We start from the raw sequence: 27,821 nt of genomic DNA, 5'->3' as shown, positions 1-27,821 counted from the left end.
TACTGCGGGTCCACGGCTGCCTCATTTGGGCAGCTTTCTGTGGTACAGGAGGTGCCTTTACTTGCGGGGTGCTTGCGGGGACATTGGCAATCCCTTTAAAACTTTTTTGCATGTGAATGACGGCGGCGACCCACTTGGGCTTCACTGAACCACCAGTCCCAGAAAGCATTGCGTCAGGTTTTTACACCTGTGCATAATTACTGAGGGTATTTACTGGTGCCTGCAGCTTGCCGTCATGTCACATGTGCTGCCACTGAAGAGGGCGTTGGCCCGAAACGTGTCTGGCAGGAAAGGGACTCTGTTCGCAGCTCACGCCCTGGCGATGGCATTAATTCCTACCTGTAAGTGCATTCCCACCTAGGTGGCAACCTTTTCTTCCATTTGTTAGCGGCCGGCCCGGTCGCGGGTTTGCACTACCGCGGACATACTGCGGGTCCACGGCTGCCTCATTTGGGCAGCTTTCTGTGGTACAGGAGGTGCCTTTACTTGCGGGGTGCTTGCGGGGACATTGGCAATCCCTTTAAAACTTTTTTGCATGCGAATGACGGCGGCGACCCACTTGGGCTTCACTGAACCACCATTCCCAGAAAGCATTGCGTCAGGTTTTTACACCTGTGCATAATTACTGAGGGTATTTACTGGTGCCTGCAGCTTGCTTGTAGAAAAAGCCTCCCAGCACGTTTGTATAGCACTTTTATTTGAATGAATGCCAAACAATTCCGCTTTGTAAGTATAAAACAGCAGCTTCTGCCAGACGCGTTTCAGATTCCTTTCTTCAGTGGCAATGGTGCTCGATCATTCATGCTCCAGGTGCTTCTATTTTACTTAATGTGAACCACCCCCAGTGGGCGTTGCCGCAGCTCGCAGCATGCTGGTTCACGTAGTTCGCACTTTCCTTAAAACTCATGTGAGTAGTTGCATGAAGTTCGTTTTGCAAAAATTGTTTCTGCCCCAGTGGGTAAAGCTTAGAAAGTCTTATTACAGCGCTGCCAAATTCATGCTTTCAATCAGGCTCGTGCTTCCTGCTCTTTGGTGGTCTCCCATTTGTTTCACACTCTCCCCTGAGGCGGAAAGCCGGGGGCTCTTTGCTAACTCTTTGTGCTCTGATTGCGCGCTATTGATTACAAATAGCGTTTTTTAAAAAATTGTATATATTTTAAATAGATAGTTTTTATAATTACAGCTCTCACCGCGGCGCGAGATTAGCGTCGTCCCGAGGCTGCACACAGGCTCTTCAGGTCCACAGCGCTTGTGTCCCACGCGCTGACACATCACTCCACCCACCTCAGCAGCCATCTTGAGCGAGGTAAGGGTGGCATGTAGTGGTTGGACCCCTCCCGCCCTCCCAGATTACTTAAGGGGCGGAGACTCCATTCCATGCAAAATCATTTGTTTCACACTCTCCCCTGAGGCGGAAAGCCGGGGGCTCTTTGCTAACTCTTTGTGCTCTGATTGCGCGCTATTGATTACAAATAGCGTTTTTTAATTTTTTTTATATATTTTAAATAGATAGTTTTTATAATTACAGCCCTCACCTCGGCGCGAGATTAGCGTCGCCCCGAGGCTGCACACAGGCTCTTCAGGTCCACAGCGCTTGTTTCCCACGCGCTGACACATCACTCCACCCACCTCAGGAGCCATCTTGAGCGAGGTAAGGGTGGCGGTGTAGTGGTTGGACCCCTCCCGCCCTCCCAGATTACTTAAGGGGTGGAGAATCCCTTCCATGCAAAATCATTTGTTTCACACTCTCCCCTGAGGCGGAAAGCCGGGGGCTCTTTGCTAACTCTTTGTGCTCTGATTGCGCGCTATTGATTACAAATAGCGTTTTTTTTTTTAATTGTATATATTTTAAATAGATAGTTTTTATAATTACAGCCATCACCTCGGCGCGAGATTAGCGTCGCCCCGAGGCTGCACACAGGCTCTTCAGGTCCACAGCGCTTGTTTCCCACGCGCTGACACATCACTCCACCCACCTCAGCAGCCATCTTGAGCGAGGTAAGGGTGGCGGTGTAGTGGTTGGACCCCTCCCGCCCTCCCAGATTACTTAAGGGACGGAGACTCCCTTCCATGCAAAATCATTTGTTTCACACTCTCCCCTGAGGCGGAAAGCCGGGGGCTCTTTGCTAACTCTTTGTGCTCTGATTGCGCGCTATTGATTACCAATAGCGTTTTTTTAAAAATTGTATATATTTTAAATAGATCGTTTTTATAATTACAGCCCTCACCTCGGCGCGAGATTAGCGTCACCCCGAGGCTGCACACAGGCTCTTCAGGTCCACAGCGCTTGTTTCCCACGCGCTGACACATCACTCCACCCACCTCAGCAGCCATCTTGGGCGAGGTAAGGGTGGCGGTGTAGTGGTTGGACCCCTCCCGCCCTCCCAGATTACTTAAGGGGCGGAGACTCTCTTCCATGGAAAATCATTTGTTTCACACTCTCCCCTGAGGCGGAAAGCCGGGGGCTCTTTGCTAACTGTTTGTGCTCTGATTGCGCGCTATTGATTACAAATAGCGTTTTTTTAAAAATTGTATATATTTTAAAAAGATAGTTTTTATAATTACAGCCCTCACCTCGGCGCGAGATTAGCGTCGCCCCGAGGCTGCACACAGGCTCTTCAGGTCCACAGCGCTTGTTTCCCACGCGCTGACACATCACTCCACCCACCTCAGCAGCCATCTTGAGCGAGGTAAGGGTGGCGTGTAGTGGTTGGACCCCTCCCGCCCTCCCAGATTACTTAAGGGGCGGAGACTCCCTTCCATGCAAAATCATTTGTTTCACACTCTCCCACCCTCCTCCCTCTTTCCTATGTATAAAAGCATCAGACCATCCCGTCTGCGCAGCGGACGCGCCGGTGGCGCGCCGGTGGCGCGCCAAAGGCAAGCCCGTCTGCGCCCGTCCGCGCCGGGACCGGGCCTAGGGCCATAACCCCTGGTCGGTCGCCGAGCACTCATAACCTCTCCTACTCGCGTACGACCTTATTAGAACTTAGACCATCGCTTGACTTAAGCTGCCCATGATTAGATCCTTCAACGACTTCACACGATCTCAGTGCGCCCTGCCCATACTGCAAAAGTTCTATTCCTCTATATACTTCCCCCGCCCACCCCAATCAACTGATTACTATCAAAGATGAATCCTTTTTAATGGCACTTATTAATGCCCGCTCACTATGCAAACATAGCCAGGAAGTAGCCGACCTTATTACTGATAATAAACTCGATATTCTTTTTGTTACCGAAACCTGGACTGACGAGTCGTCAGAGCCAGATTTGGTTACCGCAGTACCTATTGGTTATAAAGCCTATCGGCAGGATAGAGTAAGGAAAAAAAGGAGGTGGCCTAGCCATTATAGCCAGAGATTGCTTCACTGTTAGAACCACCCCTATCCCATCCACCTCTTGCGAAGCATTGCATTTCGGAATAAAGCTCTGTTCCCTTTTCAATTTTAAGGGAATACTGATATACCGCCCTCCAGGGACAAAGACCGGTTTCCTCGCTAACATCAGCACAATGTTGGAAACTTTAGCCACAGAAAACACATTTACAGTTCTAGGTGATCTGAATTTTCACCTAGACCAAGTTGACCAAGTTGACACATCCTCTCTTATATCGGATATGGAAACACTGGGGTTAAAACAATTAGTCGCCTCTGCCAAGCACTCAGCAGGCCACACTTTAGACACCATATTCTCAAATGTAGACGGTCTTCAAATAACGGACATTCTACCAATGCCGTGGACCGATCATTATGCCATATTCAGTAAAATCACAACCAAGATTCTCCAAAATAAGAAACCTACCATAACCAACCAAAGTTCTTTCAAAGATTGGAAGAACATAAACCAGATAGAGCTGAAAACACAGTTGGACAATACTTGTCCTACGGTGTCCACCAATACCAATGAGGCAACATTACAATTTCAGACCTGGCTTGCTCATGCAACTGAGCATACAGTTCCCACCAAATCCTTGTCCAGGAATAGATCTAAACCGACTGCTCCATGGTACTCCGATGATCTAAGACTGCAAAAACAAAATAATAGGAACCTGGAAAGGTGTTGGAGAAAAACCTATGATATGGCTAGCAAGAAGGTTTATAAAGAATCTTTGGCACTTTATAAATCCATGATCATAAAAGCAAAAAAATTATTCTACACAAACCAAATTGATCAAGCTAAAAACTCTAGGAAGCGACTGTACGAAATTACCAAAACGCTGGCAGGTAACGCCCCTGACCTTATTCCCCCTCCGTCACAAGCATTATGTGATGCCTTGGCGATATTTTTTTTCACCAAGGTGGACGATATTTATCAAGCCTTTGCTTCCAAACCACCCACGATGAACACGGCCCCACCTTGCCCACATCTGGCTAATGTTTTTACCAGTTTTCATACACTTACAGGCGACCATATAGGGACCATCGTCTCAACTATCAAAACAGGTTCCGCCCTCGACCCTTGCCCTTTCTCAGTTCTACCACAAGTTATGGAGTCCATTATACCAGTGTTGATACAAGTCTGTAATTCTATTCTGTCTTCAGGGAGCTACCCGAATCTGTTAAAAAACACCTTATTGAAACCTCTATTAAAAAAATCCTGCCTAGATAAAAACGAACTGAAAAACTATAGGCCAATTTCGAGTCTACCTTTTTTAGCCAAAGTGGCTGAAAAGGCTATGAACTCCCAACTTTCAGACTACATTGAGAAACACCGATTGCTGGATGACTCACAATTCGGCTTTCGGAGATATCATGGGACCGAAACTGCCCTTATTAAGGCAGCTGACGATGTCAGGGCTATCCGGGACCAAGGTGGGACTGCAATTCTAGTATTGCTGGATTTATCAGCAGCCTTCGACACGGTCGACCATAACATCTTGGTCGATCGTGTCGGAAAGCTGGGCATTTGTCATTCTGCCAGAGACCTGCTTGCCTCCTTTCTCGCTGACAGAACTCAAGCGGTCACCCTTGGACCGTCCGAATCTGCTCAACTCTCGCTGCCATGCAGGGTTCCCCAAGGCTCATCCCTCAGTCCGACACTATTTAATATCTATGTGTCGGACCTTGCCAACGTCATCAGAGCATATGGGATGAGCCTAACATCTTATGCGGACGATACGCACTTGGTATTGGCCATCAAGGGTGACGGAGGACAAGTGGCACAAAACTTCAAAAATGGATTGCTCGAAATAGGAGAATGGATGGCTACAAATTGCCTCAAGCTCAACTCAGAAAAAACTGAGGTAGTTATCTTTGGACCTCTTCTCCCAGTATGGCCTTCATGCTGGTGGCCAGCAGCCTTTGGTTCACCTCCCACTCCGACACCTAAAGTCAGGAACCTGGGAGTCATTTTTGACGAAGGTCTCAGCTTTATGGACCATGCAAACAAAGTTGCAACAACGGCCTATTACAAACTGAAAATGATTAGGAAGATTTGCCCCTTTATTCCGGAGGCATTAATTAAAACATTGGTTAGTTCTTTAGTTTTGTCTTCTTTAGACTACTGTAACGGTCTATTTCTTAATGCTCAGGTCAGGGTCACAAAAAAGTTACAGTCAATACAGAATGCGGCTGCACGCTTGCTTTCTGGAACTTCTAAGTTCGAACCCATATCAGAAACGATAAGGCAGTTTCATTGGCTAACGATCCAAAACAGAATAAAGTTCAAGTCCTTATGTATAGTTTACAAGGCACTTAACAACCAAGGACCGCATTCTCTTAAGGACCAATTGAAACCTTATATACCCTGCAGACAGCTTCGCTCTTCCACCTTGCACCAATTAGTAATCCCACGATCAAGGAAAGTGTCCTGGGGTGACCGTCGCTTTCTGGTGGCTGCTCCCAAACTATGGAACACTCTTCCTCAAAACATCAGGACGAGTTCCTCACTCTACCAGTTCCGAAAACTTTTAAAGACATGGCTGTTCAATCAATGAGACTTTTAAGATGAGTAGGAAACAGATGAATTGTTAGCGCCGAGACGCCTTAGGGTATTCGCCGCGCTCTACAAATGTCAAAAATAAAATAAATAAATAAATAAAAAAAACACCGCAGGTCCGCTCCAGCAGAGTGGCTTTCTCCGCGACTGGGTCAGCCGCCAATATCAAAAATCAGAAAAGGTTACCCTTGTAGAAAAAGCCTCCCAGCACGTTTGTATAGCACTATATATATAATACATATATTCACTAAAAAAGCAAAGGTTACAGGGACGTTATACGTAGGTTCAGATTTCACACACACAAAACCACCGGAATTCAACAGTTATATTAAGAGTTCTTGCAAGTAACAATAACTTGCGCCCCTGCCATGCACAGTTTTTGCATCAATAATTTTATAGGAAATGTTGTAGTGATATTATCAATGATGTCATAGAAGATGTCATGAGTGTTGTAATGTGTGGGATAAATAACAGTGCATGGCGAGGGAACGAGTTATACTTATCTTAGGGCATGAGTTATAGTTACTTTGATCTTATAATCATCTATAATCATTATAATCATCGATACATACTTCCACAGAGAAAGAAAATTAGGAAATGGAACAGAGGATTGTCCTTTCTGTGGGTCAAATACGGTCTTTTCATGGGATTCCAGTTCTGATTGTATTCCATGTTGGGTCACACATCTCCCGCGTTATTCACTTTATCATTTTTAATTCACAAATGTTTGGGGTGACTAGGATCATTATAGAGGATCACAATACTTCTTCGTAGACCTGTTATTTTACAAAGTTGATGGAGATGATAACCTCCCCAACACATTACAAGAGCCTATTTCCACAGGTATTTTCTGCAAGTACAGGGATTCCATACACAGATAGTTAATCAAGCAATTGTCTCATATTCCTTATAATCATCTACTGAGTAACTAGAAATAATCTTCCTTGGGATTTCTTACAGGATGGCTTATTAAGCGAAGCGTCCAAACATTTACTGATTATCGTATTTATACTATGTATTATATTATCACACTTAGCACACTTGAGGTATAAAACCTATTGCCTGTAGAGGGATACGGTTGAATATGAAGGAATAATCATAAATTTGCATAACTTTATTGTTCTTTGTTGATATTTACGACATAGCAGAAATCTGTTTTTTAAGTGGCATACAATCATGAAGGATTTATCAAGAGTTATTAAATATAATTGTATCCCAGACGAGTAGTAAAACCATTAACGCGAAAATGATTTGAATTATGTTAGTTTGAATTATGCAACTTTATTAAAATTTGTTGAAAACATGAGATTTTTGATCAAGTGTACGAATTACCTGACAAATAAATATATAATAGTTAGTACAATCTTCATCAATGGCAATCTTGTATTCTAGTGGATACTTGTATCAAATTTAGCGTTGTATGTTCAATTGTAATACAAACTCATTGCCAAGTATTTTTAATTGAATGTAACTGCTATGCAGGAAAGTATCTCTTCTCTTTCCATACACAGTTGGGATTTTTTCGAGAGGCATATGGGCACCTGATCGTCACACGAAAAAGGCTCTTGCCGAAACACATCATCTTTGTGCATGAATACATATTTTATGCTGTCTGGAGGTGTGCCGCTGTGTTTATTCTTGGAGCCCCAGGAATTATCCAAAAGGACACGTGAGCTGGCCACATACAGTTGTCCATGTGAGAAGCACGGATTCTCCAAATCTAGTCCACACACTTGCAGCGATTGTCCTTGTGCTTTGTTGATGGTCATTGCAAAAGCGAGTTGCACCGGAAACTGTAAACGTTCAGTATTGGAAAGATTATGAGGGCCCTGGGGGGCCAATATTTAACAAACTTTTTTGGCAGAAACCTTCGCTGGAGTGTAGTCAACAACTTTTAACAAATGTTTTCTTTTTTGCCAGAAACCCTCGCGGGAGTGTACTCAACAACTTCCCAAAGTTTCATGGCGATCGGATGAATGGTGTAGTAATGCATAAAGGACAAACAGACAGACATACATTTGTTTTTATATATATAGATTACTTCTGAGCCCAGCACAGTGACATTCAACAATTTTTATCTGCCAGACGTTTTAGAGGATCAAGGGCTATGATAAAAAGAATCAAGTAGTTAAATATGTGTACCCTCTGAACAGTTCCAATCATAACTTACCGCAGTTGCCTTGAAACCTTTGTTCGCTGGAGCCAATACGGTGAACGGCCCAAGTGCACTCAGAGGCCAGGCGTATGCCCCTTCTAGAAGTAAAAAACAGAAGTTAGTAAAGATACATGAGACAGGTTCAATTGGGTATGGGCAATGTGAAAGCCGGTCTTTAATACAACGAAGTCATGTTTTCAAGCTGTTTTGGATACATTTATGGTAAAAAAATATGAACTTGATATTGTATAGAATCAATTAAAGATTATAGTGTATGCATAATCGAAAACATGGCCACCAAAATATCAACAACAGAATGTCATTGGGACAAAATATTGTGGCACAAATATTGGGGACCAATATACTGTGAGGGCACATTTTTGTGGGTAAGCATAGATGTTCTATACATAACTTCACATTTATGTTCCTTGACAATACATACATTGTCAAGGTACGTATATTGTCAAGGTACGTAAATGTGAGGTTAAGAATAGTAAACCAATACTTTCCAATATGCACTTACCGTCTCGATATTTTGGACCTTGGTATTTTTGCCATGATATTTTGTTCCCAATACATTTTTGTCCTTCACATTCTGTCATTAAACTGTTACTAGTGCAAAAAACAATTCTTCCAAAAAAAGAGGACATTAAAGATTTTGTTAACTGAATATTACTCTTAGGGTAAACACATGGCTATAGCTGAGGTTTTTTTAAACTTTTGCCTGTAAAGTCATTGGTTGCAGTGACAGGGTGCTTCTTCTGCCATTGATCGGTGCCCCCACCTTCTAGCTCAATGTGAGACAGAAAGGGGCTCCCTTTATCAGTCTGCGGTAACGTCTCATATAAACAAATGGGTGCAGCCCAAAATGGCAAGTTAACTGTGCTTGGTTGAGAAACACAAAACCAAAAAAAAGTATAATTCTGGGGAAGACCCTAGCTAAGATTCGAACTCATACTCAGATATATCATGAATACATGTTGAAAAGAGGCACAATTCTACTATAATTTGTCCTGATTCTGGTCCACTAACTTTTAGCTGATTAAACTGGATTTGGGAAATATGTGGGAAACCCACAATACATGAATACAAGGGCCATTATAGCATTGAACAGTTCAGCAACCTTAACAATAGAAACATATATACAATACCACCTCCATCATGAAACTTGCCACCTACAGGTTGGAATCAAAACATTCTTGGGACTTGATTTGTATAGGAAACAAATTCCATGTCCAGCCCTTTAAAGCCTGTATGTAGGATTGTGGTTCGTGCTGTGCCTCGGGGGTAGGGAAATAACCACACAAAGACAAGCCAGTGGCTCAGGTATGCGTTGTTTGTATTCCGTCTCCCATACATTGTTCCTGTTTCTTCTGGGGTGGGGGAGTATCTCCACTCATACAGACCCTGCTCTGTTCTACTCTGGAATGCTCTTTGTTTCCTTTACTTCCTGCCTTTCATCATCTTCCCACAGCAGGTAGTGTTGATCAATGCAAGCTGGCATTCCCAGGGTCCCAATGTCCTCATAACATGACAGGCTGCCTGAAGCTGAGGGCTGTAAATGCGCAGTAGGCCCATTTTGATAGGGCAAATTCTTTCTTCTATGGTTTATCAGATGGCATGCATGGTCTTTGAAACAACCGTGCAGGTTCGCTTATTTTAGAAGTCCCTTAGGGTTACTTAACTTAAGGCAGTTTTGTGATTGCCAGCGATGAGAACTATCAGAGAAGCACAACCTCCGATGTGGTAGTCTAGTTTATAGTAGTCCCAAACCCTGCAAGAACATGGGGTTACAGCCGAAATAGTGTTAAAAAATGCACGTTTTAAGCTTCCCTTTTATTTACAATCTTTGGTGTATCACGTTTTTCTTTTTCTGCCCCTAATGCAATGTTTAGCTTTTATTTTTTTATTGAGAGCTCTTTTAGTGTCGGGTTGCGATGACTTCTATTTTTGAACTATGGTGCGCATGCCTGCAATTGATTGTTGATGATGGAATTGAACAATGAGATAGAAAGACAACAAGGACAAAGCAATAACATTATATATAACGAAAAAATAAAAACATGCTGAGTGGGCTCTTTTGTAAAGTCCCCTGAACCGAACTTCAGGTGAGAAAAGTGTGAGGGAGTCCAAGGCAGCCGTCGTGAAATTAGCAAAAATGAATAATCTAAAAGTGTCCTTTCACGCACTCAAACTGTAGAACAACACTACATATGCTGCACCGGAGCAGGGACCACGTAGAGATCGCCGGAGTGAAACAAGTGATAAAGTGCGCTCCAGCAATAGACATTTACACTCACATCATACAGTCACCTTCTGGAGGGAGTATAATACATGCTGGGGAGGGGGGACTCAAAGGAGTTTGTGATGGCCTCCACAAGTTATAATGATGGCTTAGTGTACGGGTCTGATGTATTTTATTGTGAGAACTCTCATAATATATGCTCTAGGAGCTATCTTTCTTATCCTAAGTCAGATTGAAAATTGTGTGTATCTTCAAATGTGCAACAGTTTGAAGACTCTCGAAGTGCCTGGGGCTGGGGGAGTCACTCTGCTATGCATGTATTTTCACCTCCAGTTGTCATACAAGGGTAAATACAACAAATACCAATGAAACCTCTTGTGAGGATACGGCTGACTCTGCACAAGTCACTCTGTCACTCTGGCATTACAGCCGCATTACATTGAGGAAAATTGTGAAATCCCTAGAGGCCCGCCTGACTCTGGTCAACACTGAGCTGACCTAAGGATGCAGTGCTTGGTGGTCACAGAAGAGCACCTGCCGCCCTCCCTCTAACTATAAAAAGGCGAGAATCATACATATGGCAAACAATACTGCTCCTAGTTCAGCCATGTGGAGGAGGGTTGGAAGCAGGAATAGTACATGTATCTTTAACTGAGTCCAGTAAATGTGACTGCTTCCCAGACAGGCTTCATTTTCACAAGAGGGTAACGAGCTGGCATTGGAAACTGCCCACAAGCTGATTCCACTATGCATTTAGCACAATCCTTGCTAGGGTAGTCAGCGAGGTGATCTTAAGAAAGATGTAGACAGAAGCTAGGTTTAAATCTGTGATAAATTGTCTACATGGCAAACATATATTTCTACATTTTAGTATCATCACTTTGCAGAGGACAAGTGCAGATATATTTGTTTGTGTTCCCTTAAACCGTAAGGATGGATAAAACATACAGCCAGCTTAATGAAATGTAACCCATGGTATGGAAATTACTTCATGTTATTACCACTGAGGGTCACTGAGCAAGTGCTACTATGCATTTCTGATTTCAACACCCTCCCCTATCCCACGAGAGAGACGTGGGATGGAGGGAGGAAGATATCCTGAGCGGGAAACGCGATGGCAGCATATGATGGCAAATCAAGGTAACTCTTCTCTTTGGTCACCCTAGGAATTTAGTAGTGTTTAAATGTTGAGTGATATTTGACCTGAAAGCCAATGACAAAGGAGGAACTAAAGCCAAGGAGAAGAGTGAGAACTATGGACATTCAAGTCACACGACAACTGAAAGACTGGATTACTGCTTTTCCTTTACAGTTTCTTCATCAGCTAGTGCATTATGGCAATCAGGTCAAGGAAAGTGTGTGATGTCACTTCCACAGAAATAAATGTTTAGCCATTTCGTTTGCCCTTGTCTGTGTAGACTTAATTACATCACATTATCTTCTGTCAACGATTTTTGTAAATAGATCTATGACTGCTTGTTGTATTTGTCTCAGCTGTCTTTGTTTGTTGCTTTCTAATATCCAACAAAACTGGAAACCTTTCTAATTCCTGTGAGTGAAGCGAGAAGTTGCTGAGTCCGTGGGATATTTCCACAGCTAGAACACCCCTCCCTGGATGGTGCTCAGAGTGCAACTCAGTCGGTGGAGCTTTCCTACTCTGTGAGAAGAGAGGGCATATGACTAAAGGCATTTATGGCAAATTCAATGAAAGCACAAGACTCAGGGTGAGAGATGCTCAATGGTGAATTTATTGTGCCTTATAGGTTGGTAATGAAGTGATGATTTTTTCAAATAGTTGTACCATGCCTGTGTTATTCCTTGTGAATACTTGGCTACAGGGGACACATGGTATATTTGTGTAATTACGTTGATCTTTGGCTAAGTGAGCACAGTTGTGAACCTGATGCTCCACAGTGCTCAGGCTATTGTTCGATTTTTTGACAGTAGTACGGTACAAAACATAGAAATTCGATGTCCTTCGATTAGAACTTCATATGCAATCTTGTCATACATGTGTTTCTTGCCTGTCATATTACAAGGCACATTTTACAAAGTAGAGTTAAGCTCTTCAACGTGGCTTGTGTGGACTAAGGACCACCCATGTGAATGTTTTGTAAAACTGCATTGATAGGAGGGAGGTGGCAAAGCTTTTGTTCTGGGAGAGACCATTGAAGATCCTACAGTGATATCTAGATAATGGGAGCTAAGACCAGTTTTAGTATTGCCTTGTAGCATAAGGTAAGGATTGGAAGTTGGGAATCTTTACCCCCTTGACTGCTGGGGCTATTCCCCTGCTGTGCCGGGGGGCACGCACAGCGCACCGTTGCTCATGACGAGGTCAGCTTGTCATGAGCCACGGCGCTCGTGTGCTTGTGACGAGCTGAGCTTGTCACGACCACGCCCGTTTAATGGAACACTCAGCACAGCATGGGAATTATCCCCGCGTGTGAGTGTTCCACGGGCCATGACGAGCTCAGCTCGTCATGAGCACCGGAGCGCCGTGGCTCATGACGAGCTGACCTCGTCATGAGCATAGGAGGGGTTAAAAAGGAGTTAAAAGCTGTGTGGCAGTGCAACACATGGTTTTATGTTCAGTAGAAGAGGTGAATTGTCAACCTCCAATAAAGTTTGAGTCGCTCACCGTCAATTCTTTTGGGTTTTTACCCTTCCTTTTTTCTATTTTTATTCTTTAACAAGAAAAACCACATAAGGTGATAAAACCACTTCCACCCAGACAGGAACAGTATATTTATACATATGTGCCAGCCATGGCGCATAAGATTAGTTTACTATGAACTATAGATGTTCAACTACAACATTTCAAATATCATTTTGCACTCAAGACAAAATAAAATACATTTTGTTAACAGTTAATGGAGGACCATAACCACCATAGCTTCCATATAGTGAAAGAGACAGAGAATGTGAACTACATGACCTCAAGGCTATGTAACATATGGTAACCTTACCTAACAACAAAGTCACAAATGGAGCCCAGAGATCTTTTGGTCATCATGCTGGCAGCTTGAGAGATGTATAGGTCACCTAGCCATTATAGTATGTTGCTGAATACTGCAACTAGTCCTCTTCACTGGGAGGTGGACCCTGGCATGTGATTGCAGCTCTTCTATTAGCTAGAAGCTACCATCAATTCTGATATAGAAGACCAGAGAACCTTGTTTGTGGAAGGACCTCTTACCGCATTTTCTGCATGTGATGTGCCTGACAGTACAGTCAGTAGACTGGGGAACAGTGTCCTCTGGTGCTTGGTTAACTGCTAGGGATAGAGATCTTCTATAGGGATTGGAAACGTTGGATAGTTAACATCATGTCTAACTTTAAAATGCCTTGTGTGCTAGTCACAGGCTTTTAAATTATACCTTTCATTCACAGTAGTAAGTACAATGCCTTCAGGGATGCACAATGTGGTCTTCCTGATTCATCTGGAACTAGAGATAATGAATCATAGCCTGGTGCAATTCTCTTATCGAACCTTTGTGTAGAAAAAACTGCAATAGTTAAACCTACAGGTGCACAGAGTGAGCACTAATGTACTTTCCTAGGGAGCTGCAAGAAAATCAATTCTCCAAGTTCTTATAAAAGGTCAAAAGAACAGAGAGTGGTAATCTTTATGCAGGGAGTGAATAGAAGCTCACCATTAAAGAGCATGCCTTAGGTGAGTAGTCAATGCCAAGACAATGAGGCTCCAATTATGCTTCTCTTAACTTTAACTACTCGTCCAGTGGTAAAGAGAACACATTAAACCATTATTATAAGTATGCTACAACTCCCATGAGCTTTTTAATAAACACCAACAACATCCTCTGGCCAATAAAACTAGTCTCATAATCCATAATATTTCAGAGTGGAACCTCCCAGTCCTCTTTTCTGCTCAGCCAATGAGATACATGTTTCTTATATTCTGTTGATAGTCCACATTTTTTGTGACTTTTAGAGATAATTGGTGCCTTTATTTTGCCGTAGGTAAGTGAGGATTTGTTGTGGGCGAATAGCACTCATTACAAAGCTTACCAATAGAACGTGTACTATTACAACGCGGGTATTAGTACGCGTTGTCAATTACAACGAGACACCATTACAACGCAAACTTTTACCCTGACTATGCCTTTACCACGCATGCCATTACAACGCAAAAACATGCGTGGTAAAGGTATAGTCATAGTAAAAGTTTCTAAGGTAAGTGACAGTCCTCTCACTACATTTACACTACCCAGCATGACCCCCGTACACTACCCCAACCCTAAACACTACCCTACACTACACATACACAACAATATTACCCTAAACCCTAAAACATTACCCCCACCACGACCCCCTACACTACACAAACACCACTACACTACCCTAAACCCTACAACACTACCCGCAGCACGACCCTGCCACTCCAGTCCTGTCCCTACACTCAAACACTACCCAGCATGACCCCCTACACTACCCTAAGCCCTAAAACACTACGCTGCACTACACAAACACCACAACACTACCCTAAACCCTAAAATACTACTCCCAGCACGACCCCTACACTACACAAACACCGCTACACTACCCTAAACCCTAAAACACTATCCCCAGCATGACCCCCGACCCCCAGTCCTGTCCCTACACTCAAACACTACCCAGCACGACCCCCTACACTACCCTAAACTCTAAAACACTACCCTACACTACACAAACACCAAAACACTACCCTAAACCCTAAAGTAACTACCCCCAGCACGACCTCTACAATACACAAACATCACTACACTACCCTAAACCCTAAAACAGTACCTCCAGCATGACCCCCACGACCCCCCTAAACCCTAAAAAAGTACCCCCATCCCATGCCCAAACCCCTTACCTCTCTCTCCTTGGGGTTCCTCTGTCCTCCTGGCTCCTGCTTCACGTCATCTCAGAGGGGCGGTGCAGCTCGTTATGAGGAAATGGAACAGCCTCTGTTTACTTACAATGCCATGGATCATCTACATTTCTTTAGAACGCATGGTCATTTACTATACATACCTTAACAACGAAAGTCGTTGTAAAGGCATGCGTGGTAACTGACCATGCGTTCTAAAAAAATGCATAGTAATGGTTTTACGATGTACAACACATGAGTGGTAATGCATGCTTTGTAATGGTATCTCAAAGTAAAAAAATAGTTGAAATGGCGGTTTACCATTGTGGGCATTTAGCAAGTTCATTGTGTAACTTTATTACTGCTCAAGAAAATCAAATAGATTAACTTTGGACCAGGTGAGCTCCTTTGGTTCTAGATCCTAGTGGTCAACTTCTTCTTATGGTGCTGCTGACTGGAGGCACAAACTGAATTATACAAAAAGTGATGGATGGAATGCTTAAGTTAATCTCAGCCACTGGTAAGTACTCAGGCCAAATCTTAGTCCATCGTTATTCTTTATTACTGTGTCACTGGAACCAAGCTGTACCCGGCTGATGAGCCCATAATTAGGGTATACCAGTCCTGGGTTGCTTGTCAGAAAGGGATACTTAAGTAGGTTTAACAATAGGTGCTTCAGGGACACTAGTATCATTTAATTTAAAGGTACCACTTTACTAGGAATTTATAAGTAAATACAATGTGCCAATCAGGTGTAGGTTGTAAGGCTGACAGGTCTAACAAGTATGGTGAGATTGGGAGCAGGAAAGGCCTCTGGAAGATTGCTGTGTTTCTCCAACTAAAACTGGAGATCAGTCAACTGATCCTTAGATTTACTTCTTAGTTCCTGGATTCAAGGTAAAGAGAGGGAGAGCCTTACGGCTAGAGTGGTCAACCTTGAAGTTGGGGAACCGGGTTTGAGTCTCGGCAATGACACTCAACATCCTGTGATTCTGGGCAAATCACTTAATCTCCCCGCGCCCAACAAAATGTATGTGTCCATCTGTAACAAAACTAGTGCTCATGTGAAGCACTCTGGTACCCGATATTGGCGGGTCTAGTTTGCACTACATAAAACTCCCCCCCCCCAAAAAAAAGACAAGCAGGCCCAGTCTTTTTTTCTGGATTTATACAGCAGGGCAGTCCTGCTTCTGATCTTCATAAGTCCTGGAGGGTTTTAATGTAATTGTTCTCAGGATGCCACTTTTGCAACCAGTGCCAGCCTGTGAGTGGGGACATGCCTTTGTCGAACTTCAAAACTGGTTCTAGTTAGTTCTTCCTTTTGTCCTGAGTTTGGCTCAAGCTGGCTACTGAAACAAATGTAATGCAGGCCCAGGTGTGAGCAGCACCTGCTAGTGACAGGGTAGGATTCTTCTGAAGTCGGCAAGGGCTGGATGCAGCCACAGGCTACACTTTGAGGTGTAATGGGGGCAGGGTCACAGCCCCATCCCAGCCATCCTGTCAGGAAGATCCACTCCCCTCTAAACCCAAGTCCTTTGTCCACTGTCTGGTTCCAATATATATTTGTCAGTGGGGAAGCCATCAACAGTCAGGAGACCTTGGACACTAGCAGAAATGCAATTTGGCTTAGGCACAAAAATGCCAACTTCCTAAAACTAAGAACACAAACATGGGAACACCCGTTGACCCAGTTGAGACCCGGGTAAATATGTTTAACAAAATAACAATGTCTCAACCGGTAATCATTCACTGAGTTATGCAAGTACATTAGGAAAACAATTAAATGTGAAAGAGGGGATAATAAGGGAGAACACGATAATTAGTGAAAACAACTGGTATATTTAGAATGAAAGTAGTTATATCATCACTACATTAGATTATATGCATAGATAACCCAATGGTAGGTGTGCACATATGGGCTCCTGAAAAATGTGAAGGGTGCAAGTGACACAGGACAGAGGTGGAAAAACAGCGTGAGAAGGTGCAAAAAAAATTGGTTGTTGGTCACGAGAAGGTAATTTATCAAAAAACAATTTGGCTGTTTAAGTACACCACAATAACTCCCACAAATGCGCTGGATGGTCGACGGCATTTCGACCTGTACAATTTCAGGTCATCATATAATGTAATGTAGTGCTGATATAACTATTTTAATTCTAAATATACGAGTTGTTTTCACTAATTATCATGGTCTCCTTATTATCCCCTCTTTCACATTTAATTGTTTTCCTAATGTACTTGTTTAACTCAATGATTACCGGTTGAGACATTGTTATTTTGTTAAACTTTCAAAAAATGTCATTTCCAAAACAGTAATTTAAAATCTGGGGAAATACCACGCAAGAGAGGGTCATTTCAAATTCTGTGGCATAGATAACAACGGGAATAGGGATCGAAAGTGATGCTTCATATGATTCGCAGGAGTGAGAATAGGAGGAGTGTAACATTCCATTGGCCTGGTGCTTTAATAAAGTGATGGGGGCATTGGTTGATGACGTGGTGTACTAGGCAGTTTTGGAGTCCTTGGAACCCATTAAAGAGATACTAGAAAAGCTGTCCATGCATGTCAAATAACCAAGGACCCAGGGAAGATCAAAAAAGTAAACAATTTGTTAATAAGGTTGGTCGAGAGGGACTCAAAATCCATAATGCAAAACAAAGCAAAGGGTCCTTTGGCGAAGAGCTGTGGAAGCAGCTAATGAGGATGTAAGAAGCCATAATGATGAGAAAAGAGAGAGACACAAGCAGGCCCTTCAGCAGAACAGGATCCCTCTGATGAGCTACGAGAACTCTTTATAGGTCGTGACCTAGAAACTTGTAATGAGTTGCTGGTGGTAAAGGACAACAAAGTGATACTGGTGGGAAAGGACAACAAAGTGATACTGGCAGAGGTAGGTCTTTTCCAATTTTGACTGATGGTACAGATGAGGACAAAGATGGATCATCATTATGGGTGGATATGGGCACGGAGTCCAGGTGGGATGTGTCCTTAAAACCAAAACGTAGTAACCTCACCAGGCGCTTGTAAACCCACAGAATACTGGTGCCATGTCAGACGAGAATTAGGACTTTACACAAGATCTAATCATACACCACAGATCATCTGAATGGGTGCCATCAACTAAAGTAGCCAGTTATCTAGCAAGATGTCTGAGAAGTCAATTGGATAGAGAGATAAGGAAAAAGCTGAGGTAGGCGTGCCCTCGTCCAGACATTGAATGTAAAGTGGCGCTCACTCCTGAAGTAGATGCCATGCTGGTAAAGCTCATGCCAAAGATCACAGAGGGCCCTATGAAGGGTATTCACAGAGCCTAGTGAGGATGACAGGATAGATTGTTACACATTAGTTCTCTAGTAGTGTAGAGATGCATTTTGAAATAACATGGATGAACATGCTTAGAGTTGATACAATCATATGAAGATATTGCATAATCGCCTTTTTTCGGACCGTCCCCCTACCCCGAAAATGATAAGTGCAAATAATTGTGGTTAATTTAGATAAGGTGAATTTCAGAATATGGAGGAAGAACGTGGAGGAAGAAGAGGATGGAGAAACGGCAGCGGATATGAGGAGTGGGGTTCACATCGAAGAAAAGAGGAAGAGGTGGTCTTACTGGGGAGCATCTTAATTGTCCCCCTCCTAGGGTGGAAAGAATCCCATAGAGTCTGGTCATAAGAATGGGCAGACACAGAACACACAGAATAGGATTCTGATTAGGGTTTCTAGTTTCTCGCTGCTGGAGCGCTCTCGTTTGCTCTACATCGAGCACGCTGTATCTTTGCGGCAGTTTCTACTTGGTCATGAAACCCAGATCTCTCTTTGGGGGTAATTGAAGGCCTAAAAAACAATGTCAGTGAAATAACATTTTTACGATATATTCTTTTTAAAACATGAAAGTTGCATGATTCTTTTCTTTCCATGCAGCACAAGTACTAAAAGTTGAAAGAAGAGCATATGCAATTACGTTAATAACGTGTTGCGTTTCAAAGCAAAGGTGATAACAACGAAATAAAATGTAGGGAATTTTCATAAACATGTTCTTTAAAACACTGGTGTCGCCCAGCCAGGCAGACATGCAGGGTTACATACCAAACAATGATATTGCTGAAGTCAGCTTTCCTTGCCACGCTCCCACTTCCGTGTTCATATCTTTCAGGCGCTCCAGGATGCTTCCGAAGCACAGGACACCATCCCCTACATAGCCCTTTTTGCAGACACACCTGTGAGGACATCAAGATAGACTTACATCACGCTTAGATCACACCGTTTTTAGTGGTAAAGAAGCCACAGGCACCGTGGAGATCAGCGTTTTCCTCTACTGCCTTAATCTGTGAAAGTATCTATATACTGAGTATATATTAAAATCAAAAAGAAACACAAAGTGTATCCTTCATGAATGAAGATTCGCTTCATAATTTTAAATGTGTGTCAAATTATTAAAATTGATACAAGTTCTGAAAATAAATCATAAATTGGAGTAGATAAAACATCAATCTTAAAACAGCACTTTGTAAAATGAGTAATTAACTTTAAAAAAAATGGTATTAGAACACTGAGAGCGGTCAGCGCTATAGCGTCCTTCCTCTAGGGTTGTGATAAAAAATCTTACTAACGAATTTGCCAAAGTGAGCCCAATGCGTGGGAATAGAGGTGGTCATACAAAACTCGAGTGTGTCCTTATAGGTAAAGACACCATTTGCCCAAAGCATCGGCTTTAATAAGGTTTGACGCAGGGACAAAAACACCCAGGCAGCAACATAATAAATGCAGAACGGATTCTTTTTTGTAATCGCAGAATCTAAGGCCATACTCCCCACTCTCCCTGCCCAGGGACCTCTTAAGGATATTGGGCGCCTTCTGCCATATATGTATTTTGGGGCCCCTCTTCTGGACAAATTTGAATTTATGATCCAAATTTAGCTTTTCCATGCACTTTTTGTTCAGATCACTCTCAGTGCACAGGCACACTCCTCCAAAGTCGAAAAGTGTTTCCATCTAATATTCAGGGATAGTGATGTGTTTACAATATTGTAACACAGCAGCTCACTAATATTACTGCAAATAATCTCTGTGACACCCTCCCATTTCTCATATGAAAGGTCCTGTTTTTATCCAAAATAACTTTTTTATGGATGTTGCATGAAACATAAACACTACATTTCTCTGCATAATGCTGGTAATAGACTCTCACACAACAACCACATTAAAAGTAAATTAAAGGGAAACAGTATTTAAACAATCTATTTAATTAATTATTTGCATTCTTCAGGGCAAGACTCTGCAGAGCAGAGGTGGCTCTATGTGGGGCCTCCATGAATGGCAGGGGCCCTGGCCAGAGACCACTTTACCCATGCCTTGAAACATTTCTGTCCCTGCCCAGTCTGAGCGATGTTCTTAGATCAGGAGGATCTTGAGTGGAGCTCTCGGGATGGAATATCTGGGGGCATATTATCAAGGGATTTGCCGCGGTTAGCGCTGCTTTTTTTACACCTGGTATTTTCCTGACTTAGCCATGATATCCTATGGGAGGTGGATATCATTGCGAAGTTTGTGAGCCCCTATCATCAAGCTAACGCCAAACTTCGAGAGATTATCGTTGGTTTCCCAGTGATAATCTCTCATTTGTCAGTTAGCGCGAGGATTTTTATCACTTCTGAGATAAGCGTTGCTGATAGCACGCTATCTCAGTGATAAAAATGCACGCTACCCGGCGATAATTATCCTAGCGCTAAGTGTGCCTAGCGATAATTATCGCTGGGGCTTGGTAATATGCTCCCTGGTTTCTTTAGTTAGGGCAGACGTTAAGTATGGTTGCGGCTTTGCCTCCTCGTAGGATTTTAAAACAGGGGCGGCAAAAACAACGGAGTGAACAGACATCAGATTTCCTTGAGCTTAGTGCGGCCTGCTTCCTCAAGACAGCCTTTTTGCTAGAATAGGGGGTGTTTAAGGCCTTCAGAGCTTCCAGATTGACGTCTAGATCGCAGGCTGCCAGGCCTTTCTGAGATATTTAGGCCAAAGGTCAGCGGGTACAGCGTAGATCACGTGGAGCGCCTTCTTTAGAGGGTCCGGCTTGGCTTGTAGTGTGGCATGAAAGTACTCTAGGAATGCAGCTTTACTCTCTCTGTCTTGAGCATGCAGACTGAATTCCAGGTGAAGTAGTGAGCGTCAAGTGTATTTTGGAAGTTGTAGTTGATTGCTGATGGTGGCCCAGTGAGCGCGTTGTCGGTTGATTGATTCACACTCATCAGAACAGGCCAGTTTGATTGATCACTGGCCGCTGACCTACAAGGAAGGGTAGCCATATGTTAGCCCAAAGATGTGTTGGGGCCCCTCTCAGGTGACTGTAAGGAGTTATTAGCTGCAAGGGGCGTAGTTCCTGCGTACAATGGCACCAGATTTTCATTCTTGGCATTGCTGATAGTGAGGTTTTGGTGAGGTTGAGCACTTTTATTGAGTCCGATTGCTGGGTCACCAGGGCAATCAGCCGAGTGTGAAACCTCATGCACCTGGAAGGTGGGACTTCCAGACTGGGATATGTTATCAGGTTCAGCCTGTCAAAAAATTGGAAACAATTTATGGTGACATATTTTGCAGGGAAGGAGTCTCAGTAGTTGCCATTGGGGCACAATTGATGGCTGTAATTATGCTTGCTAGAAGCACTTGTTTCTTTATGCTTTTCTTTAACCTTTTCTTCTAAAGCCTAGACAGAGAGATGATAGGCGGGTCAGTTGGCTCTAAAGGAAGCAGTAGAGGTAATAGCCTTTTCCGAGTTGCTCTTGCTGTTATGTGTGACCACCTTTTTCAGGGATCCCAACTCCTCAGGAGTGGAAGCACTAGGCGGGCTTGTTGGTGTAGGATCTACGTTTTTTAGATGTGTTTTTTTAGAATTTCTACCAAGATGGAGAGTAATTCCGGTAGGGTGAAGTGCTTGTCCACTATGGGCACATGGGAGCATGTTGTAGACCCATCTGCTTGATGGTATGAGCTAAGCTTGGCATCTAGGTTTATTTTTGTGTCCAAACTAATTATTGAAGTAGCTAAAGTTTGTATTAGTTCCACCTGGAGTTCTAGTTTATATGATTTACAGATTAGGGGGTTTGTGGGCTCCAAAAGGGTAGAGTTCATGAATAGTAGAGCGCCCTCAATGGATGATTGCTCCATTGCCCTCCCTAGTCCTTCCCCAATGAGCTTTTATGCAGGGCATTTTTATCAAGCTCTTGTTATAATCTTTCATCAGAGAAGTTCAGAGTGAAATTTGCTGGGGATTTTAAAAGTGGTTCTCTTTCATCATGCTGAGGGACGTAATCCATAGGATCCCTAACCTATGTAGGACTTAGGAGGGCAAGGGCTAGAGCCAGGTATATGAATGATCCTGAGGCTTGATGAACCTGAGCGGTCACTTCTATTGTATGAGGTGTATGAGCTGATGAAGTCTGAAGTGCTGGAAATTAATAAATTATGTTTGCAGAATACGCGGCGTTGGAGGCAAATGAGCTTGACGTGTGGTCAATAATGGAGCTATTGCATGTGTCTCTCCCAGGTAGTTGATTACTTAAATGACACAAGGTGGATGAGGCTGGAAGGGGCTATTTGAATCCTGTAGAACTGTCTGCAGGAGGAGCTGAGGCAGACAGCAAGCATTTCGACTTTGGAAGAAACTAGTGCTTGATGGAAAGTAAGGTTTCCTTAACTTTCGCTTGAGTCCCCGATGGAGGGGTCAGTTGGAGCTGTTGTGTGTGTTGGATGTGAGGGGGCGTCTCCTGTCTGCCCTTCTCACTTATTCCTGTAGTGTGAGTTTGTGTGTGGGTGGAATTTGTTGCCTTCTGGCAGTTGTGGTTACAGTAGTGCCAGCTTTTGGGTGCCACATATTTACGCCTGATGTCGATGTTACTAGGAGATAGTCTGTATAAACACTGAATGTAGTAAACCTACGTAGCAATTGTAGTTAAAGTTTGTCTTCCAGGCCACTCTCATGTAAAATATTCACAGTGATAGAAGTACGTCTTGTAAAGAAAATAATTTCAACTTGCTTGTATGAAATGAAAAGACCCAGCTGTTGTTTCTGTTGTTTAGTGGCTGAAAAGTATTCCTGATCATTTGTGATTTGCTAGGACATTTTTTATGTAATAACTGTAAGATAAAATGTCAAATAAGTCTACAGGAGCACTGTTGTGTGTGTATATACGGGCACATGCATCAACGATAATTGCATTCGCAAACGGTGCGAATCGCAATTTTCGTCCGTTTGCGAATGCAATTATCAAAATTGCAATGCATCATGTATTTCGCTATTTTAGGAATCCCAATCATGTTGCGATTTCTAAAATTGCGATTGCATTTCAGAAATCGCAATTTCAGATTTCTGAAATGCAATGCATGATCATTTTTAAATTGCGAATTATCAATTTGGAAGGGGTAAATTAGCATGAGGTTGAACCTCGTGCTAATTTACTGAAAACCTTCAAACATGCACAAAAATGCATTTTTGAAAGTTGCATTTTACACACACACGTCCTTGGGACATGTGTGTGTGTAAATTGCAGTTAAGTGTAATTTCAGGGGTGCAGGGAGGGGTTCTTTGGACCCCCCCGCACCCTTGAAATTGCATTTTCAATTTGCGATTCGTAAATTGAAAATTGCAAATTGTAAATGCCTTCCCATTGATTCCTATGGGCCTCTTGGCCCATAGGAATCAATGGGAAGGGTTTTCCTTAATTGCAATTCGCAAATTGTGAATCGCAATTAAGGAAAAATACTGAATCGCTAAAAAAAATGCGAATTAATCATGCATTGCCGTTTGCGAATCCTTAATTGCGATTCCTTAATTTTCGCAATTAAGGATTCGCAAACGGCAACATTGATGCATGTGGCCGATAGTGCGGCAGAGTCTGTGGAGCATTGTGCATGTAATGTCCTGGCAAATTGTTTGCTGCGTGGATAAGGTAGATGTTGTACATTAAGCCACGTTACATCACTAGTTTACGTAGGTAGTGACGTCCGAACACTTTAACTGCCTTCCCCCTTTGCCAGATAGAGGGGGGCACGAGCACAGCGCAGATCAACACAGTCGCATATTCACTGTTAGTCATCCAGGGGAGAATGAGGCCGTCAAGGTGAAGAAATCCCGAGGTAGTTGCAGAAGCATGAGGTTGTTTGTACGCTACACTGTGGTTTGCAGTAAAAGACTCATTGTGCGGTGTTGCTTCCTGCAAAAAAATCGGGGGGGGAGGAGGGAAGGGTGGGGTGCAGAGTCAGACATTAGACGGGCAGAGCGTGGTAAACAATGAGGGCACTAGAGAGGACGCAGAAGCCACCCCCGTAAAAACACACTCTGCTGCTGCTCGCGCTGGTGGCACCCTGGCCCGGGTGCAAACGCACCAGTTACTACGCTACCCGCATCCGCCCCCAGGGCTTGGGACCGCTGTGCCTAATGCACTGTGAGCCGTGCAGTCTATTCCCTTGTGACTGCCTTGCGGGCCATTCTGGCTACCCCGTGGCCTCTTTATGCCACTTAGACTGCTGCCACTGGACCACTGGAGCAACACCACTACGACACGCTACGCTGCACTGCACCAAACTACAAGGTGTGGGTTGAGCATGTCTTTATACTAGAAGATTATGACATGATTGAAGAAAGATATACAGTGCCTTCCAGATTTCTAGCTCAGAAAAAATGTTTTTCTGCCTTACGTAGCAATTGTAGTTAAAGTCTGTCTGCCAGCCCTCTCTCATGTAAAATTTTCACAGTGATACAAGTACTTCTTGTAAAGAAAATACGTTCAACTTGCTTGTATGAAATAAAAAGACCCAGCTATTATTGCGGTTGTTGCGGTTGTTTAGTGGCTGAAAAGTATTCCTGATTATTTGTGATTTGTTGGGCCATTTTTATATAAGTGAATCAATAAGTACACATCTACTTGTTTATTAATTTGCTTTGGGTATTTGTAACGTGCAAACTGGCCAAACTCTAAAATTCTGGGATTACAATTGCATATACCTTTTTAGGTTTCTTTCACTATACATTTTCCTGATTCACAAACATGCAATATAAAACAATACATAACAGATAACATGCTCTGAGGTTATGGTGACAATAACGATCGACTCTGCCTCATGGTTGATTATCATGTCACAAGAACTGCACATGGGCAATATAGAATCAGGGTCGAGTAAATGATAAAGTTTGCCTTGATAATCTTTCATCCGCCCTGTCCTCAAGAACTTTCGGCCCATCTCCCTGCTCCCGTTCCCGGCGAAAGTAACAGAGAAGATCGTCAACAAACAGCTAACCCGCTACCTTGAAGACAACAGTATCTTGGACCCCTCCCAATCCGGCTTTCGCAGCAACCACAGCACCGAGACCACCCTCATCGCCGCCACTGACGACATCAGGACCCTGATGGACAAAGGAGAGACAGCCGCCCTCATCCTCCTGGACTTATCAGCAGCCTTTGACACAGTCTGCCATCGCACCCTATCAACACGCCTCCAGGACGCCGGCATTCAAGAGAAGGCCCTGGCCTGGACCACATCCTTCCTCTCTGGAAGAACCCAGAGCGTCCGCCTCCCACCCTTCCCGCTCAAAAACCACCGAGATCATCTGCGGCGTTCCACATGGATCCTGCCTCAGCCCAACACTGTTCAATATCTACATGGCTCGACTCGCCCACGTCGCACGGCAACATAATCTCAACATCATCTCCTACGCCGACGACACCCAGCTGATCATTTCCCTCACCGAAGACTCCCACACCGCCAAAGCTAACCTCCACAGAGGAATGAGGGCCGTAGCCGACTGGATGAAGGACAGCAGACTGAAGCTGAACTCAGACAAGACGGAGGTCCTCATCCTCGGATCCACCCCATCGGCCTGGGACAACTCCTGGTGGCCCACCTCACTAGGGACAGCCCCGGAACCCACGGACCACGCACGCAACCTGGGGGTCATCCTCGACTCCACCTTATCCATGACCAGGCAAGTCAACGCCGTATCAGCATCCTGCTTCAACACCCTCCGAAAGCTCTGCAGAATCTTCAAATGGATCCCTATCGACACGAAAAAGACCGTCAACTAGGCCCTCGTCACCACCCGACTCGACTACGTGAACGCCCTCTACTCAGGAACTGCTAACAAGCTCCTGAAACGGCTACAACAAGTCCAGAACGCCTCAGCCCGACTGATCCTCGACATCCCCCGTCGCAGCCACATCACACCCCACCTGAGAGGCGTGCACTGGCTCCCCGTCAACAAGAGGATCACCTTCAAGCTCCTCCTCCACACACACAAAGCACTCCACAACACCGGACCTACCTACCTCAACAGCCGACTCAGCTTCCACACCCCCTCCCAAAGCCCCCGCTCAGCCAACCTCGCCCTCGCTACAGTCCCTCGCATCCGGAAAACCACAGCCGGTGGAAGATCCTTCTCCTACCTCGCCGCCAAGACCTGGAACACACTCACAACCACCCTACGACAGACCCAGGACCTACTGGCCTTCAGAAGACTCCTCAAGACCTGGCTCTTCGATCAGTAGCAGCACCCCCCCCCTAGCGCCTTGAGACCCTATCGGGTATGTAGCGCGCTCTAGAAATGCAATGATTGATTGATTTCCTAATGCTGGTTCTAGGGGACATCCAATTGCAGGGTTATTGATTTCCCCACTGTCACTAAGGGTCGAGTGACAGTGAAGAAAGGTAATAGCCACTGTCGGATAAGCCTCACAACTGGTGACATTTCCACCTTGTGACTTGCAGCGTCGAATATGGGGCGCTGTTTGGACTTCTCAGGATCAGTATGACATGGTTAGCTCACTGGATTCTTAACCTGTGAGGCAGTGACAATGCTACTGCTGCCATACCGATCCCCGTTTTTATGCTTTTTTAATTCTCTCTCTTTTTTAAACTTTGGAATCTTCACACTTTGCAAAGGGGAGAGGTTTTTAAAATATATGTAGAAAGCTAGTAAAAATCATGGAAGTATTACATATACTGACTTTACACTGCTGTACTGTGAACTACATAGCTCTACTTATTTGCTGTCATTCACTTCATACAAAGTTTTCTACTTCTTGTACTACGAACATATTGTAAATTATATGGTCAATGTTGGGTGTAAGTGGTATAAAAAGTTTCCCAGGTTATTCTCTCTATTATAATTTACTGTCTGGATGTATGTAGTCTCCTGTATATTTTCCTTTCTAAGGCATTTCACTTGCTTTACACTTCTAACATGTTAAATACTTATTTTCTTTCTCATCCATGCTTCCAGTTTCTCTACTTTTTCAATGTAACTTGATGTTGATGTTGGAGCGTCCTCCCCAGCCCGGGTATATTTAAATGATCACGCCACACAGGGAGCTTAGTATTACATGTCTTAATTACTTGGTGTGTAACTGTAAATCGAACATTCTACACCATGAATTCTGAGCACTTATGTCACTGTTCTATGGAGTCCCTAAGGGACCAAAAGGGTCCTGTTATCTCTAACTGACAAGTCGCTACTTCTCCCCCTTTGTTAAATAAGAAGTACAAATAGTACATATATACATCAGAACTGTTCAATAAGTTGTTTCGGTGCTCAAATCACTTCCCCAGATCTTGTCATGTGAGGTTGCGGAGATAC

The 27,821-nt window shown here is 43.7% G+C and overlaps 1 protein-coding gene across 1 annotated transcript in view; it reads right to left on the bottom strand.

Moving 5' to 3' along the window:
• Positions 1–27,821, bottom strand: part of STAB2 (stabilin 2) — a 944,658-nt gene that overhangs the window by 695,613 nt on the left and 221,224 nt on the right. Inside the window, exons 10-11 of the mRNA XM_078674824.1 lie at positions 19,289–19,419; positions 8,111–8,193 (exon numbers count right to left, since the gene is read on the bottom strand). Of these exons, the coding sequence (XP_078530950.1) occupies positions 8,111–8,193; positions 19,289–19,419 (214 nt within the window). The remainder of the gene's footprint in view (positions 1–8,110; positions 8,194–19,288; positions 19,420–27,821) is intronic.

The sequence above is a fragment of the Lissotriton helveticus genome, chromosome 1_1 (assembly GCF_964261635.1).
Source record: "Lissotriton helveticus chromosome 1_1, aLisHel1.1, whole genome shotgun sequence".
NCBI lineage: Eukaryota > Metazoa > Chordata > Amphibia > Caudata > Salamandridae > Lissotriton > Lissotriton helveticus.
The sequence above is the reverse complement of the archived record's forward strand: the minus strand, read 5'-3'. Positions and strand labels throughout refer to the sequence as shown.